This window comes from Trachypithecus francoisi, unplaced genomic scaffold, assembly GCF_009764315.1.
Source record: "Trachypithecus francoisi isolate TF-2019V2 unplaced genomic scaffold, Tfra_2.0 Lachesis_group0, whole genome shotgun sequence".
Lineage (NCBI taxonomy): Eukaryota > Metazoa > Chordata > Mammalia > Primates > Cercopithecidae > Trachypithecus > Trachypithecus francoisi.
The window spans coordinates 187,901,393-187,920,972 of NW_022681453.1; the positions used below are offsets into that span (position 1 = coordinate 187,901,393).

The window sequence follows — 19,580 nt, forward strand, 5'->3', positions numbered from 1 at the left end:
TGAAATTGTTGGGACTAGATGTGAATCAGAAATAAGAATTTTTCAGATTTTAGAAGAATAAAGCAATGCATATGTTGTTTATTTTACTAACATTAAGTTCGTAAAGTCATTTTCCAAGAAGTGGTACTCAAATTAATTCAGCTAAGCTGCTTTGTGATTCTCTAAATTGACATGGACACATTATTCAATAAAATCAGAAAAACAAGTTTGCAGGCACTTGGGAAGAGAACACAAAGAGAATAAACAGAGAGTCCAAGAAGGGCACTGGAAAGATGTAGCCCTAAACTTCAGCTAGATGCCAGTTTAGCTGACATCATTAAGAGAATTCTAATGAATCTCCAATTGGGATTCAGGCCTCCAGCCCAGCGCATCCAGGAGTGTTATATACAGCTACAAAGGCAGAATAGTATTTATTTCCACCTTGCAGTTTCCTATTACCCTTTTATTGGCCCTTCTGAAACAAAACGATTATTTTAAAAATTATGTGTATGGGTTTAGAACTGATCCATTAAGCCGGCACCAAGAAGAACGTCTTGACACTCTACGGAATCTCAAAAAGTATGATATGATGGCAATAAAGTGGCTCTTCAGCAGAATGTGTTTGAGGTGTCTTTGTCTACAATGGTTAAAGAGACAGGAGGAGACAGCGCCTTCCTCCACACACGTTAGTGTGAAGTGGTCGTGTTGGATTGTTGTTCTTATTCTTCTTATTCCTCATTGAGAGTAGTTACCTAAGGTATCTAAGAACCAGTAATTCTTGCTCTTCATCTTTGTAAAAGATACTGAAAATATGTTTCATTATTCCCCCAAGTCCACCTGGTGTCTATCCCAGGGCTTCAGTGTAATTAATATGTGAAATCGGACTGTCTATGTGTAACATATAGACAGTAGAATCACAGTGAAGTTGAAGAGTCAGCCAGGTGTCATAGAGAAAGCACTGAATTCGGAATTAGAAGGTTTGGCTTTGAATCCTGGATCTACTACTTACTATCAGTAAAGCTGGGTGAACTTGGATAGAGTTTGTCTTTTTAATTTTTTTAATTGGTGAATTTGTTTTAATATGTCCTTTTTTGCTTTAATGTTCGATTTCATATGTCCTTGTTTGAGTAGTTTTTCCTCTGTTGTGCAAAGACTCCCCATGTAATAGTTCCTTTAGTTCATGAGATATTTACTATTCTTGAAAGAAGCACATCCACTTTTAATTTTTGAGATATATATATATTATTCCAGCTTATACTTATGCATTCTTGCCAAAAATTGTTATGTATTAATAATGACATTTATTGAGCACTTAAAATGCACCAAATGTTTTGATGACCATGCATTTGCTATTATGAGAACAAACGCATATAATTATTTTTAATTTTATTTTAAGGTCAGGGGTACGTGTGCAGGTTTGTTACCAGGTAAACTTGTGTCAGGGGGGTTTGTTGTCCAGATTATTTCATCACCCAGGTATTAAGTCCAGTACTCATTAGTCATTTTTCCTGATCCTTTCCCTTCCCCCACCTTCTACCTTCTGGTGGCCCCAGTGTGTGTTGTTCCCCTATGTGTCCATGTGTTCTCATCATGTAGCTCCCACTTACACGTGAGAACATGGGGTATTTGGTTTTCTGTCCCTGTGTTAGTGTGCTAAGGATAATGACCTCCAAATCCAACTCCATCTATGTCCCTGCAAAGGACATGATCTCATTCTTTTTTATGGCTGCATAGTATTCCATGGTATATGTGTACCACATTTTCTTTATCCAGTCTATTATTAATGGACATTTAGGTTGATTCTATCTCTTTGTTATTGTGAAAAGTGCAAATGTATATAATTTTTATGATCTTCTCTAAATGGAACTTCTCTTAGTTTTTTCCTTATATTTTTCCTGATTACCATGTAGTTTTTATAAAGTTACTCCGTCGTTCACCTATTATCAGACAATTACTGTCCAAACTGTCAACGACACACAAATGTAAGGGTTTATTATTATTCTTTCAAAACTGAATCTCCAAGTAGAAAATATCTATCAGTGGGGCAGAGTAAGACTTTACGATTGGAAAGATAAGTGAAGCTATATGAAGCATCCCCATTTATTTTTGGCTATTTCTACAATAATAATATTTCTATAGCACTTTATAGTTTAAAAAGTCTCTTCATTTCTATTAATCTTCACAGTAATAGTCTGAGGTAGGAAACATGACCTTCAGTTTATAAATGAGAGAATCTAGGCTCAGAAGAGTAACACAGCTCTAAAGTTGCAGGAATAAGGTTCCAACCTGGTATGTTGCCTTCACTTTTGCCATAATAGCCTTTCCACTGTTGTGCAAAGCGGTATTATATTGTGCCTCGGTATTATATTGTAATCTTCGATGGACAAGGGCTGCCTCTTTTATATTTGGTATTCCCTGAAGAGCATACTGTCTGGATCTCCCCTGCAAAAACTTATTTGAAAAACAGAGAATGTTGTTTATTGGATTTGGTGCAGTAAGTGGAAGTGTGAAGGGTATCTGTGCTTAATTTAGAAAGATTCTGCGGAAGAAAGGGCCCTATTAGATCTTTAAATAAAAAGAAGGGCAGCCTGGGAGACAAATGAATATTGAAGAATAAGTGACCAGGGACTGTTTTCCAGGCACAGGGCTGCCTCTTTTAAGTATCCTGGTCCCCAAAGCGACACTGTGTGTGATCGCTTTCACACCTACGATCCTATGCAATTCTCAAACAGACCCATGGGAGCAGGCAGGGAGGAACTGTTGGCTTTATTTTACGGATGAAGAAACCCAGAGATTAAATGACCTGTCGAAGGGCAACCACTTATTCAGGGTCACAGGAGGGCTTGACTTCATGACACCTCTCTCCCAGGCTAGTTGTCTTCTCATTACACTGCTCTTGCTGCCTTTGTGATTTTTTTTTCATCTCCCAATACAGTGATCACTTCAGTTCAAATTGGTTAAATAATCTTTGTTCCTGTTTCTGTTTTCTTTGTTGACTGTCTTTTCTTTTTTTTTTGCAGGGAAGAGGATCAGGGGTTCATTGGGCAGGTTCAGAGACCTTTTCCTCTCCAGATCTTTCTCTGGTTTTTGCTGTTCATTTGACTTTATTTAGTCTTTGACCAGGAAAAACAAAAAAGTTAAATGCCTGTAAGGGATGGTGGGCAATGCTGATGGACTAAAGCCAATCACACTTTTACCTTGTCACAGTCTCATTATGTTATCAGGATTGCTAAACTAATTATATAATAAAAACACTACTACCAATAATTAAAAAGCAAAATGATAAAAAAAAACTGGAAATCAGGGATTTCTAATCCTTATTAAATCATAAGGAACCGAATGATAAAAGTACTATGGAAATTACCATTTCTGAATTGCATCTTCTACTCAGCACCATGGATTTTTGTACATGCTCATCTAGTCTAGACCCCTGCTACTTAAAGTGTGGTCCTGAATTCAGCAGCACCAGCATTGCCTGGGAGCTTTTTAGCAATGCTGACCCTTGGTCCCCACCCCAGCCAGGCCTACTGAACAAAAATCTGCATTTTCACAGGATCCCCAACTGATTCCTATGCACATTAAAATTTGAGAAGTATGCTGGTCCAGATCACTCTCATGTTCACGCATAAGAATTTCAGTGGGCTCTCACTGCTTCCGTATATGTCTGTTGCATCCGCAAGCCCTTGTATGTCATGACTGAGTTTCTCTCTCCAGCCTTACTTACCATTATGAGCCTTTACAAATTCTATCAGTCAAATTGAACTGCCTGCTGTTTCCCCAAATTTCCGGTGCTATCCCTTGGCCTCATGATCGCACTCACCCCGTTTGCTCTGTTTTGTATGCCTCTCCCTTCTTTCTGCTGACCCAGGCTTCTCCTGTCATTCAGGGATACCAACTCCACAGAACCTTTCCATATTGATTCAACCGGAATAACCTTATCTCCCTTCTTTGTGCTCACATGATACGACACAGTGTAGTTCCTTGTGCACATTGTGAAGAAGGCACTCCTTCAGGCAGGGCCTGGTTCTGATTCACTTATATTCAGCATATCTCAGCCTAGTTCCCAGTGATTAGTACAGTGTGTGGCATATGGCTGGGCTCAGAACTTACCACACACTTGGCTCAGATTTAGTTCTGATCAAGTAATCCACTGTATGAAGCCCTTGGCTGATACTAGCAGGGTCCATCTGTTGTGTCCTGCCTCCATGTCCATGGGTCTCCAAGCAACTCAAAGCCCAGTAAGACTTGCCTCTGTCTTCGGGTGAAAGCATTCAGGCTAGAAAGTGCCTCAAATCTATCAAGATGTTAATGACCTGTGGCAGGACTCTGGCAGCAACAAAAGCATCTCTCTTGCCAGAATCCATTTATACTGGGTGGGTGTTTTTGACAACCACTTAATTAAACACATTGCTTTTCTCTATAAATTCACCATGGCAGCAACCTTATCCTGATGGCTAATGGTCTCTGAATGACCTGCATTATAAGACAGTGAGGGCACTTAGTTGCTACAGTCACAAATGTACTTGGAAGTGTTTATTTTCTCATGACTGCTACCAATTAGGGAGGACTCAGAAAAAGTCAAGAGGTGAAAGGAGTCTGATGCAGCGAAACGCCTAGCTCCATCAGTTAGCTATTTGGCCATGGTTGTACAAATCTCTTATGTCCTCTGGGGCTCAGTTTTATGATCTATAAAATGGGGATGTTAAGAGGGTTATTTCAATGCTTGCATTACTTAATAATGTACAATACTGACAACAGGTTTTTTTTTTTGCCATATGTTATGTCTTGTAAGAGTTGGCTTTTTATTACTATTATTAGTAGCAGTATTTATTTATATTCCTTCATTCATACATTTATTTATGTATCTCTGTAAACCCAACTCTGCCCTAAGTGATGAACGTACAGTGATAAATAAGACATATTTTCTATCCTCAAGGAGCTCTCAGTCTTGTGAGAAAGAAAGACACGTAAACAAAGTCACAACAGAATATGACACATGCTGATATATGGCCCTACAAATGATTCCATGGGAACATAAAACTCACTGTGTATTGTTACATTAGGTAAAGAAGACATCAAGATTTTAAAAGGAAAAGGGATTTCCAAAAGAAGTGATGGTGTAAAACATTCCTGGAAGGCCAGACGCGGTGGCTCACACCTGTAATCCCAGCATTTTGGGAGGCCAAGGTGGGCGGATCATGAGGTCAAGAGATTGAGACAATCCTGGCCAACATGGTGAAACCCTGTCTCTACCAAAAATACAAAAATTAGCCAGGCGAGGTGACGCGGCCTGTAGTTCCAGCTACTCAGGAGGCTGAGGCAGGAGAATTGCTTGAACCGGGGAGGTGGAGGTTGCACTGAGTGGAGATCGCGCCCTTACTCTTCAGCCTGGTGACAGAGCAAGACTCCGAGACTCCGTCTCGAACAACAACAACATGAACAACAAAAATATTCCCGAAGAGAGAAGAATACGTACAGAGTAACAGAGACGGGCTCAGGGAATCACAAACCGTTCAGTGTGACCGGATTATAGTGAGCAAGAGTGAGAGAACTAGAAACAAGCTAGAAAATTAGGAAAGAATGAGAATGTAAAGAAATTTTGAATGCTAGTCTGAGGAGTTTGGATCATATTCTCTTCTGGAGTCACAAACTGGGGATCCACAGGCCATTTCCACTCTGTTCCATGTTTTTTTAAAATCTAATTTTGAATGCCTTCAGAAAGGCTGTGAGCTCCCAGCTTGCCAACACATTGCCACTGCCCATTGCCTTACACCAGCCCCTTTATTCTCTAACGCAGTGTGCAACGGTGCGTGGGAACCAGCTCTCACCCCTTCATGAGAGCCATCTGTGGGTGTCTCTTCCAACTTCTTGTTCAGGAACCTCACCTTGGTGTCTTGAAATCAGTTATGACAGTTATTTATACCAAGGTAATAAAGTCTAGACATTATTATTATGATTATTTTTGAACTTGTTTAATATTTACAGCACACCATTGCTCTTATGTTGCCTTCATGGCCACTATAGGCATTCTGTCTTAAGTTACTGAAGGATATCAAATAGGGTGTTGACATTGTTAGAAATGCATTAGGCTCTAGAAATAATTGCTCAATAATTTAAACATAGTCTTCATTATTTAGGAGCCTGCCAGTGTGTTTCCTTAAAGCAAACAAGACCTCAGTCTTAATACTGAGGCTATCAACACTTTTAGAACATTTTAGCAGCAGTTATACAAACAACTTTTATAGCCTGTTAGGAGTAAACATGCTGCTTGATTTACAAACAGTGCATTGTCTTCTCTCTAAGGGTTTTTAAAAAAAAATTGGTGTGAAAAGTGAGTATATTCTATGCATGCAAGGCAGGTTCAATTTGGAAAATCAATCAATATAATCAACCATATTAACAGGTCAAAGCAGGTAAATCATATCATCATATCAAAGGAAGCAGAAAAAGCATTTGACAAAACTCAGCACCCACTCATGATAAAACCAAAAAAGAGGAAAACTTTCCTCTATTTAATAGAAAAATTTGCATAAAATCTATAGGTAACATCATGCTTTTGGGAAATGTCTAATGCTTCCCCCCTAAGATTTGGAACAAAGAAAGGGTATTCATTCTCACTACATTGAATACTGTAGTAATTCAATGTAATACTAGAAGTATTTGCCAGCACAATAAGGCAAAAATAAAATAAAATAAAATAAAATGCATACAAATCAGAAAGGAAAAATATTAACTATCTCTATTAGTATATGACATGATAATCTACTTAGAAAATAAGGAGTCTACCAAAAAAACCTTCCAGAACTAATAAATTATTTCAGCAAATTTTCAGAATATAAGATCAGCACCGTAAGTCAGTTATATTTTTATATACTAGCTATAAAGAAGTCAAAGCTGAAATTAAAAATGCGATAACATTTGTAATCATGCAAAATAAAGAAGAATTACTTAAGTACAAATCACACAAATATGTATGGGAATTGTATACTGAAAACTACAGAATGCTGGTAAAAGAAATCACAGAAGATCCAAATAAATGAAGAGGCATACTGGGTTTGTAGATTGGAAGACTCAACATAGTAAAGATGTCAGTTATCTTCGAATTTGAAATACAAATCAAACGCAATTCCTATCAAAATCTAAGCAAGATATTTTTGTAGGTATAGACACATTTATTTTAAAATGTGTGTGGAAGGACCAAAAAAAGAATAGCTAAAACAATTCTTAAAAAGAATAAACTGCTCTTAACTGGAAGGCAGTTCCTATTTTCTGTGGTGGAACTTCAGCCTTTGGCCATAGCTGACTGGACAAAGAGAGGTTAAGTCATTAGACAGCCTGTGACCCAAAGCGAGAGCTTAAAGAAATGATCTGGATGAACAAAATTATCTATCTTGGGAATCTGAACTGAGAGATACAGAGATACCACAGTTAGTTTTGAGAGCAGATCTGAAAATTCACATACAGTCAGGACTAAGGAAACGATTAAAGGCCACAGGCAAGAAGGAAGTAAAGAGGAATGAATATTTATGGTAGTAGAAGGCATACACCAGTCAAGAGAAACATGAGGTGTATAGAGAGACACAGGAAGCATGACAGAGACTACTCTTGAGAGAGTAGCTTTTGCTCCTTGTGTCTTTCCGGGTGCCAGGAAGCCCAGCTGTGCAGTGGCTGGGCTTCCATGGGATTCCTCCGAGTATTCTTACAGCATATTGCCTCATCTTGGGTTTGCCTGACCTGGGCTGTGTCCCCTCTACCATACAAGCTGTAACAAACATACTACAGTAGGCAGATCTCTCTCCTGCTTAAAATAATAAAGCAATGGAGGTGGCAAGGTGTGTACATTTGTTGTATCTTGTCCCTCTGTTCCCTCCTTGCAGCCTCCTTAGAATGAGGTCTTGTTCTCCTGCCAGCTTCCTTGGCTTCTGATCAAGTGAATCCCCTCAAGTGAATTCGGAGGAGGAGAAGGCTGGTCGGGGGGGCCTCTTGCTAGCTCCTGGTGTGCTATAGAGTACCTGAGCTATTCAGCGGTTTTGTGGGAAAGAGAGAAGGATGGGCATGTGTCCAGATTCCTTTCTTTTGTGTAGCATTTAAAATATCCTCTTACTGATGGTAGTGCAGTAGAGAGAGCAAAATTGCCTGGTCCTGTAAGGAAAACAAGTGGGAAAAGCGTCTTGATGGAACGTATGTAGCCTGGGATGAGAGTCAGCTGGATTCTGGCCTTGGCTCTGTCACTTCATCCATGTCACTTTATTCAGGCTTGGTTGTTCCATCTGTAAATGGGGGCTCATAATCATTTCATATGAAAAATAGTCATAAATTGCAAAAAAATGTGTTGTGTCCATGCATGTGATCTGGCTGCTGCTCCAGTCTCCCTCTATTCTCTTTACTCTCTTGCTTCAGTCATGCTGGCTTCCTTGCTGTCTCATGGACCTCCATGGATCCCATCTCAAGGACTTTGCAGTAGTATTTCACTTTACCTAGAATACCACTCTCCCGGGTATTCTCCTATTTCCTTTTTCTCCAGGTCTCTGTATTGACTTGTCTGTTTCCTTTTGTCTGTGTCCCCTCCTAGAATGTAAGCACCAGAGGGTATTGTTTTGTTCACCATTTTACCATTGGTGCCTGGAGTGCAACAGTGGATTAATTAATATTTATTGGATCAGTAGGGGGATTACTTCTGGCCTGATTACTTGGTATTGGTTTTCTAAAGAAATGCCTTCTTTATGCCACACAGTGAGAAGTTCAATCGCAAATCAGTAACTTCACTTTTCAGCTATTAATATAATCCTGAGCTGCTGCCCTGTGTCTTCTGATGGAGGCTCATATTTGCCTCCTTCATTGGCTTCTCTGGCCAGGGTATCTAAATGAATGTAGCATAACTCCTTCAACTGGTACTCGCATGAGTTTCCGTTTGGATCTCTTTTCCAACTGTTCCAGGTTCTGACTTACAAGGTGTTCCACAACAGCTGCCTGCAAAGGGAACTTTACATATAATGCATGGTCTATATTTCAAGTCAGAGTAACTTAAGTATAACTTGCAGTAACTTGCAGTATAACAAAAATATAACTAGTTATACCAGAAAAAGCAACAGACAGAAACCTTTCTCTTTTTCTTTCTCTCTCTCTCATACACACACACACACACACATACACACCTATAAAACATATATATATATAGGCACACACATGGGATTAATGACTTCTCTTTGAATTTTTTTAGGAAATTAAAATGAAAATGTTTTGTATGTCTGAAAACTATTATAGGCTTGAGGACTTCTCTTTAAGTAGATTTACTTCACTCATCCCCTCATTAACTCATTTGTTATTCAATAAATATACAAAGTATTTAAGGGATGTAGAAGAATCATCATCATCACCATCATATTAATAACCAACAATATTTGAATATTTTTGTGTGCTTTGTATTGCATTAAATTCTCCGTATGTCATATCTCTTTTATCCTAACAACAGTCCTATGAGGAATATACTATTTTTATCTTCATGTTGGAGATGTGAAAACCAAATCTTAGAACGGATAAGTAACTTTTACAAGATTGTACAGCTAGTAAGTGGCAGAGCTGCATTTCCGACCCCAAACCTGTGTGATAGAAAGCCCGTCACTGCTCAGGAATGTTGCGTCATCTGTATTTATCAGGATTGTTGGTGAAGATTAAAAGAGATGATATGTACATAGCTACTAGCACAATACCTGATCCATAGAAGACCCTCAATAGATGGAGGCGTCTGTTGTTCTAATCTAAGAAAAATTCATGGCAGAATTATTCCTCAGTACATGCAAATTTCAGAAGCGTCAAACCTGGTGTGTGTGTGTGTGTGTGTGTGTGTGTGTTTGGGTGTGTATCTTTTTCAACTAAAACTTAATGTTGCGATTTTTATTGAATTTTTAGAACTTACAAAGCCCTTTGTTTTGTAAAGAAAAAAATGGCCCCCTTTTTTTTTTTTTTTTTTTCAGTGATCAACTGCAACAATATGATGGAACTCATGGTAGGATTTTCCTTACTAAAGAGAAAAAGTAGCTTTTAGGGGACACATAAATGGGTGTTTCCAGGTCTTTCCTACCTGTTTTTTATGGGGACACTCTATCTGTCTTATATTAAGTGCAGCTTAAAGAAGTGTTAACAAAATGAATAAATACTCCTGAGTCCTTTCCTTGTGAACATTTCAAAGAATCATTCGTACTTTGCTACTTGTGCTTTTCCAACCCTGAGATTTTGACCAAACAGCAGGAAATGAAGTGTTGATAAGAGAACCCTCTGCAAGGGCATTGAATAGATGCTTGGAGCAGCAAACCCTATGGGCAAGAGGCTGGGAATCTGGAGACCTGGGTTCAGCTGCTGTGGGCTTGAGTTGCCATTGTCAAGCCTCATTACACCACACTACTCTTCCTTACATATTTACCCTTCACATCTCCGAGGATTGCATATTTCTTAATAGTGGTATGATATTCTCTCTGTTCCTGGTAATTAGTACAGAGCCTAGTATGTGACTGGCTGCATGGGATAGTCGGGGAAAAAGTGAACTCCAGGGAGACAAGTCAGGAAACCTGGGAACAAGGAAGGTTGGTGACAATTGGGTTTCTATTAGTGTCCTGTGTTTACTTTGAGAGCCCTCTATTTTAAGCAAATTGGAAAGACCCAGGGAAAGAGTAACCGAATGACTGAAAGAAAAATATGTGAATACGTGGATTATTTAGCTAAAGGTTTTCCAAGACTCCATTTAACTCAGAGGGAGAGAAATTGCTTTGCTTTAATGCCATGCATTTTTCATCTGTGTGTTTTTGAAGAACAAAACAAAATTGGATCCTCTTCAGGGCCTGAAACCCAGTGGGTGATCAGGGAATATATGTGGAATGAATGATTGAATAGTTCAGTTTTTGGTTAGCCAAGATACTATCTTTTTAAGGGTTGGGCTAAGAGGTTTGAAGGTGCATGAAGGTTGATTTGTAAATCAGCAATAGTAACTATTTAATATCAAGGAAGATACCTCTACTGAGTGTGTGTGTGTGTGTGTGTGTGTGTGTGTCTGTATGTGTGTGTGTGTATGTGTGTCTGTATGTGTGTGTGTGTGCAAGAGAGAGGGAGAGAGAAAGAGAGAATAATATTAAAAGAAAATCTTTCTTGAAAGGAAATTATTTCCAAACCACAAAATAATTTGACACAGCCTTAAAAGAGCGACTGAAAGTATTGCTGGGTGTGGGGCTGGGGCCACTGGGAGGGCATCTGTGATGATTTGAGTAACTGGGTGTGGACACTGGAAGCTCTCCGGATGGGTCCAGCCTGTGATTCCTAGTTCACTGTTGCCCTCTGCTGGTGAAACTGTTGTCATCCCAGGAAACTGAAGACTCACGGAGCTCTCAGGTGCCTTTTTTATCTGGGGGAGAACCTAGACACCTTCTCCTCAACTGGGGAAGTGATAATGGTGCTGAGGAAAAGTGGCAACTAGATGAGATGCACAGACTCCTTCACCAGGGAAGACGGGCTCTCACGACAGAGGGAATGGATCTCCTGGTTCTATATTTTTCGTTCTGTGACCTGCTCATTTGTTGAGCCCCTGCTCTCTCTTGGACTCTTTGCTGAGCACAGTGAGGAGACACAGATAAAAATAAAGCACTGATTCTTCACTAGAGGGGCATCCATTTAATATGCGTGGGGGGAGAAATGGGTAGGACAGAAAGCACTGTAATATAAAGAAAACTGTGATTAGGGCCACAACTGAAGCACTGATAGAGGCATGTGCAGATTGATTGATCGATTGATTGATTGATTGATTGAGACAGGGTCTCATTTTGTACCCCAGGCTGGAGTGCAGTGGTGCTATAATAGCTTGCTGCAACCTCGAACTCCAGGACTGAAGTGATCCTCCCACCTGGGCCTCCTGGGTAGCTGGGACTACAGCCGCGGACCAACACACCCAGCTAACCTTTTTATTTATTTTATTTTTAGTAGACACAAGGTCTCCCTATGTTACCTAGGCTGGGCTCAGACTCCTGGGCTCAAGTGAGCCTCCCACCTCGACCTCCCAAAGTGTTGAGATTATAGGCCTGAGCCACCACACCTGGCCTTGTGCATATTTAAAGGGAGGAAAGATATTAGTCACTGGCGGGTAGTGGAGGTAAGGGTAAGGCTCCACGGAATAGAGAACATTTAAGCTGAAAACCTAAGGATGGGTAATTTATTTACAAAATACCTCTCCTCTCATATCGAAACATTTATTTTGTGTGTGCTCAGAAAAACTAAACTCTGGCAAATAAAAGCATAAAAAGTAATAAAAGTCACCTGAAATTCCACCACTCACAAATAATCACTGTTACCGTTTTGTTATGTGGATGATTTTGTTGTTGATAGAAAATTGGAAGGATACCATAGGTAACGTTCTATATCCTGCTCTTTCTCACTATTTTGGCATAAACATTTCCCCAATGTTACTGATTGTTTATTGACAGAAAATACGTCATTTCGTGGGGTACTATTTCAATGTATAAACCTGAAAGTCGGGTTCCCCAAACAGAATGAACCAAGGCATATAGGTTGTGCAGTACAAGGATAGCTTGTTTTATTAGTAATTCATTGCAGAAATATGTTTTGGATGCCACAACCTTGGAGACACAAGGCTAAGAACTGACTTTGTATTTTTAGAGTTTACAGTATAGGAGAGGAGACAGACATGAATTCTGTAATCATAGAAATAACTATAAAATAGCATCCAAGATAAGTACCATAGGGGGGACATATGTGTGGTCTGAAAGTGTATATTGGAAAGAAGAGAAGTAGCCACAGAGGTTTGAGAAGGTTTGCTGGAGTAAAGGGTAATGGAGCTCAGCTCTATCAGAGTTAACTAGGTGGAGATCATGAGCAACATTGCCTGCAGAGGGAACAGCATGTACGAAGGCCTTTAAGTTGGAGGGGGCATGGTGAATACAAGGATCTGAAAGAAGATAAAGGAAATGGAGTGGAGAGACTTGGCCTGAGAGGGAATTGAAGAAGTAGTTAGAGCTTGGCCCTGCAGAAACTTTTAGACCAGGTTAAGGGTTTCCATCATTTCTCAGAAGAGCAAGAACTGTTGAAATGTTTTAAACCAGGGTAGGGCAGTAAAGATGAGATTGAGATTTGCTTTTTTATTCCAAAGAATCCCCTCACTGCAGTAGAGTGAAGGGATTGGAAGGGAGCAGGAGTATATGTAAGGGAATCAGGTTTGGATGACTAGTAACCCAAGCCTAGTGTGAGAGTGATTGCAATCATCTAGGCGGGAGATGATGAAAGACTGAATTAGAATGGTGAAGCGGAAGATGGAGAGAGGTGGGTGCCGTTGACATCTTTACCTTAGGAGTAAAATTTGTAGGACTTGGCATGGAATGTGAGGAAATGTGGTGAATCCAAATGACTCCCAGGTCTCTAGCTGGAAGAACTGGATGGAGGAAGGGTTCTTCCCCAAGCTAGGAACACTGAAGGAGGATAAGGGTGGAAAAAGACAGTCTTGATTGTTGTTTTGAAGAAGTTTGCTAGAAGGAACAATTTCAGGAATGGTATGTCTTGAGGAGATTGGTTTTACCATGTTTCCACACCACACTGAAGGGCCCACTTTTTAAATGTGGGTAGTACTGAGGAGAAGGCAAACACTATGCTTGGATATGCTGTCTCAGTACGTGTGTCAGCTCCCTGCACCACCGTTTGGTGGGTGCAAAGCATTGAACAAGTCATTTTAAGGGTCTGTAGACCTTAGTATCTTTGTCTTCAAAAAAAGGGTAATAACATTTAGACCAAAGGGTTCTTGTGAAGATTAAAAGACAATGTTGATATTCAAGGACCTTGTAAACCTCTCTAAGCTGTACAAACACAGTATATTTTTATTCCTATTCCTATATTTGTTGTTATTGCCACTTAAAGCTCAATGCTATTAATATTTGGAATATGCAATTTAATGTTTCTCCATGAGTTCTTAGGGGAAAAATTGTGATTGATGTCTAAATAAATAAACAAACATACAACCCAGGAACTTGAGATGGTAGCCCCAAACTATTTATAAGCCTGTGTGTTTACTTGAATTTAGATATTTCTGACATGTAAATTATGCAGAGTTTGTGTCAGAGCAGAGCACTCTGTATTCCTAAAAAGAATCCTCCTTTTTTTCTGAATCCTTTACCTTTTAAAATACATCTCATTATGGAGTGCTGACATTTTCAGTAAAACCATTCAACCAAAAGCTGAAGTTTTTTTAGACTAAAACAAGTCTGGTTTATTAGGCAGCAGCTTATAACTTACTGCTAAGTAGATGCAATCTATTTAGGGAAGTTTATGTAGATATCTGATAAGAAATTTTAGTCTTCATCTCTTTCTGACTAAGACTGAGAATGTCAAGCAGACTCTCAAGAATTTCCTCTTTCTCTCAAAGCGGAGGAGGAGGAGGTGAGTATCCACTGGATGGAAACTGTAGAACCAAGACTTAAACCAGCTCTCTTAAACTTCATGCCATCTCCTCTCACAATCCCACTAACTTTACTGTGGTAATCTAGCTCAGTGTTTTTGGTCATAACCTTCTTCAAAGGGTTGTGGTAAGATATAGAACTAGTACTTATCAATATATAATGGCAGGCATATACTAGGACCTCAATTAATGACCTCATTCTTCTTTTCTTCCTTTTTCTGCTTCTCCTTCTTTCTTTCACTTCTGTCTCCCTTTTTGTGTCCTTTGTATCTTCTCCTGTATGTCCTCCTATTGATTCAACTCCTAACTTCATCTTACCTGTCATTAGACTACACTGTGAAGTGGCACATAATTGGGTTACCCAAGTCACTTAGTGACACAGGTGCCTTTCAGCAATAGTAACAGCTAATTTATAAAGCCCTAACAGAGAATCATTTCTTTTAATCTTCTCCCCAAATGGATGATGTGAGTACTAGTATTGTCTTCATTTCACAGACATGGAACCTGAGCCATAGAAAGGTTAAAAGTCCAATTTTCAGAGTTAGTAGGTGATAAAGCTGCAGATTTCCACCTCCATCCTCACACTACCAAAAGGCTTCCAAAATGATGATAACTGGAACTTATTTATCCACTCAATAGATATGTATTTAGTGCAGGCTATTTGACCGATGGAGATGGAGTGAATAGCCCAACAGACACAGTCTCTGCCTTCATGGAACACACACTCACACACACACACACACACACACACACACACACATGCATACACACACACACACAGGGTTGATAGCCTACTCAGCTTGTACTTATTAGCATTTCCTTATTTTCAGTATTGTGGTGTATATTCTGATTGGTCAGTGTCCACATGGTACCCATTGCTAAGCATTTTATACTTCATTTCTTCTTACAAACTGTGATAAATGCCACAAGGAGGAAAAGATGTCTGCTTTGAGGAAAGACAATGAGGCCAAGTTTATACAGAGTTTAGGAAATCCTCTTTGAATGAGACATTTGAACTATGACTTGAACAATTAGTGTTTTCAGCCTACTCTGAGATGACCCTGAGTAGGGGCCGGATTATACAGGCGTGTAGTCCATGCTATGAACCTAAACTCAAGGGGATGCTACTTAATAAAGTGAACAAGGAGTGACATCATTCAGTTTGTATGTTAAGAATTGCACTGTGGTTACTGTGTGGAGAATGGTGGGAAAGGGGTGCCCATACCTTTACATATTAGATTGATTCTGTGTGGTGAGGATTCAGACAAGAATTGGTCATCAATCGACCTTTTCAGTTTTTTAGGGAAAAACAAAACATGTACTAAAACAATTCTAGTATAAGTCTCGAAGTGCTGTATCCTAAAGGCTATAGTAAGCAGCCAGCAAAAGTGCTGTCGGTCTGCGGGAATTACGAACCATGTTCACTCTCTTTTAACAAGAAGCTCTTGATTTTTTCTTTCTGTTCTCTCTGTTGAAGAAATTCTGAACTCTCAGTCAGAATGTTCCATGTGTGTCCTGGAAGGCTCTCACATATGAGGCCAATTAATTCCGTAAACACTTATCTAGTTTATCTCCTTATCTACTTTACTCTGATTCATAAAAATCTCACTTCACTTGTTTCACATTTCTACCACAAGGATATGGTAGGATGAGCTGCAAATAGGAATGAGATAACTTGGAAGACAGCAGACCTGTGTTCAAGTCTCCAACGTACTTCCAGTCAGCAATGCAGCCTTTGGAAATTAGCGTAGGCTAGTTCATGGTGAGTAAATTTGTGGTATGGATTCAGCTAGAACAGAGAGGTATTTTTGGTGTCCATGAGGGAAGATGTCCTCCATGAAGTTTCCTAGAGACCTGGGAAGATGTGGGGAAGGATGAGTCAGTTGTGCACACACTGGGTATTCCCCTAATGGATTCCATCGTGGATAATCAACCATCTTTGAGCTCTGGGATGATAAAATAGTTCTCCATCATCTTCCACATTTCCTCCTTCATTAGTCGTGGGACCAGACCGAGTGGGGTAGTGGTGTGGTATTAGGTATTTCTCAGTCCCTCTCTCTTCTGAGTTGATCAAACATCACTGTTTTCTGTGCTAGCAGAGATATGAATATCATTGTTTTTCACTCAGGCTATGTCGTCAATTTTTATTTGCTGTGGCGATTCCTATAGGATAGACCACTGGAACAATGAGCAGGAGAGAATTCTGCTGGTCACGGACAAGACTCTCTTGATCTGCAAATACGACTTCATCATGCTCAGTTGTGTGCAGCTGCAGCGGATTCCTCTGAGTGCTGTCTATCGCATCTGCCTGGGCAACTTTACCTTCCCTGGGATGTCCCTGGACAAGTGAGTATATATCTTAGACTTGAAGAAATGGTGCAGCAGGGATGGACATGCAGGGAAAACAACCTGAAAATTCAGTTTGGCACTGTAAGCTGGGAGAACCCAAGGGAGGATAGTGAAATCATGAAAGTTGAAATCATCAAACTAGAGTTCCTACTCTATGTCAGCCTCCAGGGATACAACTTTAAGTAAATATATTAGTTCGTTTTCACGCTGCCAATAAAGACATACCCCAAACTGGGAACAAAATGGTTTAATTGAACTGACAGTTCCACATGCCTGGGGAGGCCTCAAAATCATGGCGGGAGGGCAAAGGCTCTTCTTATATGGCCACGGCAAGAGAAAATGAAGAAGAAGGAAAAGCGGAAACCTCTGTTAAACTCATCAAGTCTCATGAGACTTATTCACTATCACGAGACTGGCATGGGGAAAACCGACTGCCATGATTCAATTACCTCCCCCTGGTTCCCTCCCACAACACATGTGAATTCTGGGAGATACAATTCAAGCTGATGTTTTGGTGGGGACACAGCCAAACCATATCAGTAAATTTGTATTTTAGTATGAGGACGTGACAAATAAATGGCTAAATGTAAGTAAGAAAGAGCTGTGGGCACATGGGGAAAATGCACTCGACCTAATTTGTGTGTCAGATAATCAGAGAAAACTTTCAGAAGAAACACTTGAGCCAATATTTAATATTGGGTAGGAGTTAGCCAAAGAAGGAGAACCAAAGGGGAAGAACATTCCAAAGAGGTAGCTAAAAAGTGGAATGCCTCTGGGAATTGAAATTATTCTGTAAAGCTCAGTGGATAGAACCAAAACGGGTAGTCACTCTTCTTATAAAATGTCTCTTGGGATCATTCCTGTAAGCTCAGTAACATGGGGGTGTGATGAGTTTATCAGGGGTTTCTGCTTTTGCTTCTTGCTCATTTTCTCTTGCCACTACCATGTAAGAAGTGCCTTTCACCTCCTGCCATGATTCTGAGACCTCCCTAGCCATGTGAAACTGTAAGTCCAGTTAAACCTCTTTTTGTTCCCAGTTTGGGATATGTCTTTATCAGCAGTGTGAAGCAAACTAATACAAGTATCAAATTTCTCATTCTTTCAAGGCTTCTAAATTTATGTCTTTTTGAGAAAAGCTTTCTCCATACTATAATTATAAAGTAAATTTCCAAGTTTTTGTCTAGTAATTTTATTTTACTTTTAACAATGGACTTACATTTCATCTAAAATTTGCCTTGAGTAAAGAAGGAAGTATGCAATCAACTTAATTTTTATCCAGATGACAGGCTAGATTTCTCAATATCATATATTTAATATTTTATATTTATTATTTTATAATGTAGTACTTTTCTCTGTGATTTTCTATACCTGGATTCTCTATTCGATTCCATTTGTATTTCTTAAAGCTCAAAATGGTTTTAATAATTATAACCTTATATTATGTATCAATATATGGTTGAGTTACTCCCCATTTATTAATCTTGCTTTTTAGAATTTGCATATTTATTTATGCATATTTATTTTTTCATCAGCTTGCCTAATTTTTGAAAGTCTTATTTTTATTAAGATTTTCAAATATTCAGTCAGCTTTTCATTCCTAAGATAAACACATTTGGTTGTGACATGTTATTCTTTTTATGCATTGCTGGATTTAGTTTGCTAATATTTTATGGATAATTTTTGTGCCTGTGTTCATGAGGAGTATTAGTCTGTTATTTTCATTTTTTAAAATGTTTTTGCTAGGTTTTCATATTTTGGCTATGCTGCCATCATAAAACAAGTTGGAAAATGTTCCCTCCTCTTTTATTTTCTAAAATATTTTGTATATAAGTGGAGTTATCTTTTCATTGGCTGTCTGATAGAGTTAATAAGGGAAATCTTGGTTTGATCATTTCTTGGTGGGAAATTCTTATAATAAAGTCAATTTGTTTTATAAATATTGTATTTCTCATAATTTTTTCTCCTTGGGAGGCCCTCCCACCACTGGTCCTGAGGCCTAGGAGGACTAAATTTTTTATTTCATATTAATTTTGATAAATTATATTTTTAAAGGAATTTGTTGCTTATTTAAGTTGTTGCATCTGAAGGCATAAAGTTGTTATATTATTTCCTTATAATCCCTTTAATGTCCATAAGATATTTAGTGATATCTTCCTCCTTTCCTGATATTGGTGATTTTATTTGTCTGTTCTCTCATTGCTATAAAGAACTCTTTAAGACCAGGTGATTTATAAAGAAAATAAGTTTAATTGGCTTATAGTTCTGCAGGCTATACAGGAAGCATAGTGGCTTCTGCTTCTGTGGAGGCCTCAGGAAATTTCCAATCATGGCAGAAGACAAAGGGGGAGTGAGGCATCTTGCATGGTGGGAGCAGGAGCAAGAGAAAGGGGAAGGTGCTACATACTTTTAAGCAACCAGATCTCACTATAGTGAGGACAGTACAAAGAGGATGGTACCCATTCCTGCTAAATCTGCCCCCATAATCCAATCACCTCCCATTAGGCCCCATTTCTAACACTGGGGATTTAGTCCTCCTAGGCCTCAGGACCTGTGATGGGAGGGCCTCCCAGGGAGGCCTCTAAAATGTCTGTGAGGTGTTTTCCCCATTGTCCTGGCTATGAGCACTTGCTCCTTTTTACTTATGCAAACTTCTGCAGCCTACCTGAATTCTTCCCCTGAAAATGTACTTTCTTTTTTTTTCCTTTCTACCATATGGCCAGGCTTCAAATTTTCCAACTTTCATACTGTTTCCTCTTTAAATATGAGTCCAATTTTAAGTCATTTCTTCGCTCATGTGTATGAGAATATG

At 39.2% G+C, this 19,580-nt stretch overlaps 1 protein-coding gene across 3 annotated transcripts in view; it reads left to right on the plus strand.

The window, feature by feature from the left end:
* TPRG1 (tumor protein p63 regulated 1) overlaps positions 1–19,580 on the plus strand; it is a 151,789-nt gene that overhangs the window by 53,260 nt on the left and 78,949 nt on the right. For all 3 annotated transcript variants that reach the window (XM_033213043.1, XM_033213044.1, XM_033213042.1), the window contains exon 4: positions 16,592–16,768. In XM_033213043.1, the coding sequence (XP_033068934.1) occupies positions 16,592–16,768 (177 nt within the window). The remainder of the gene's footprint in view (positions 1–16,591; positions 16,769–19,580) is intronic.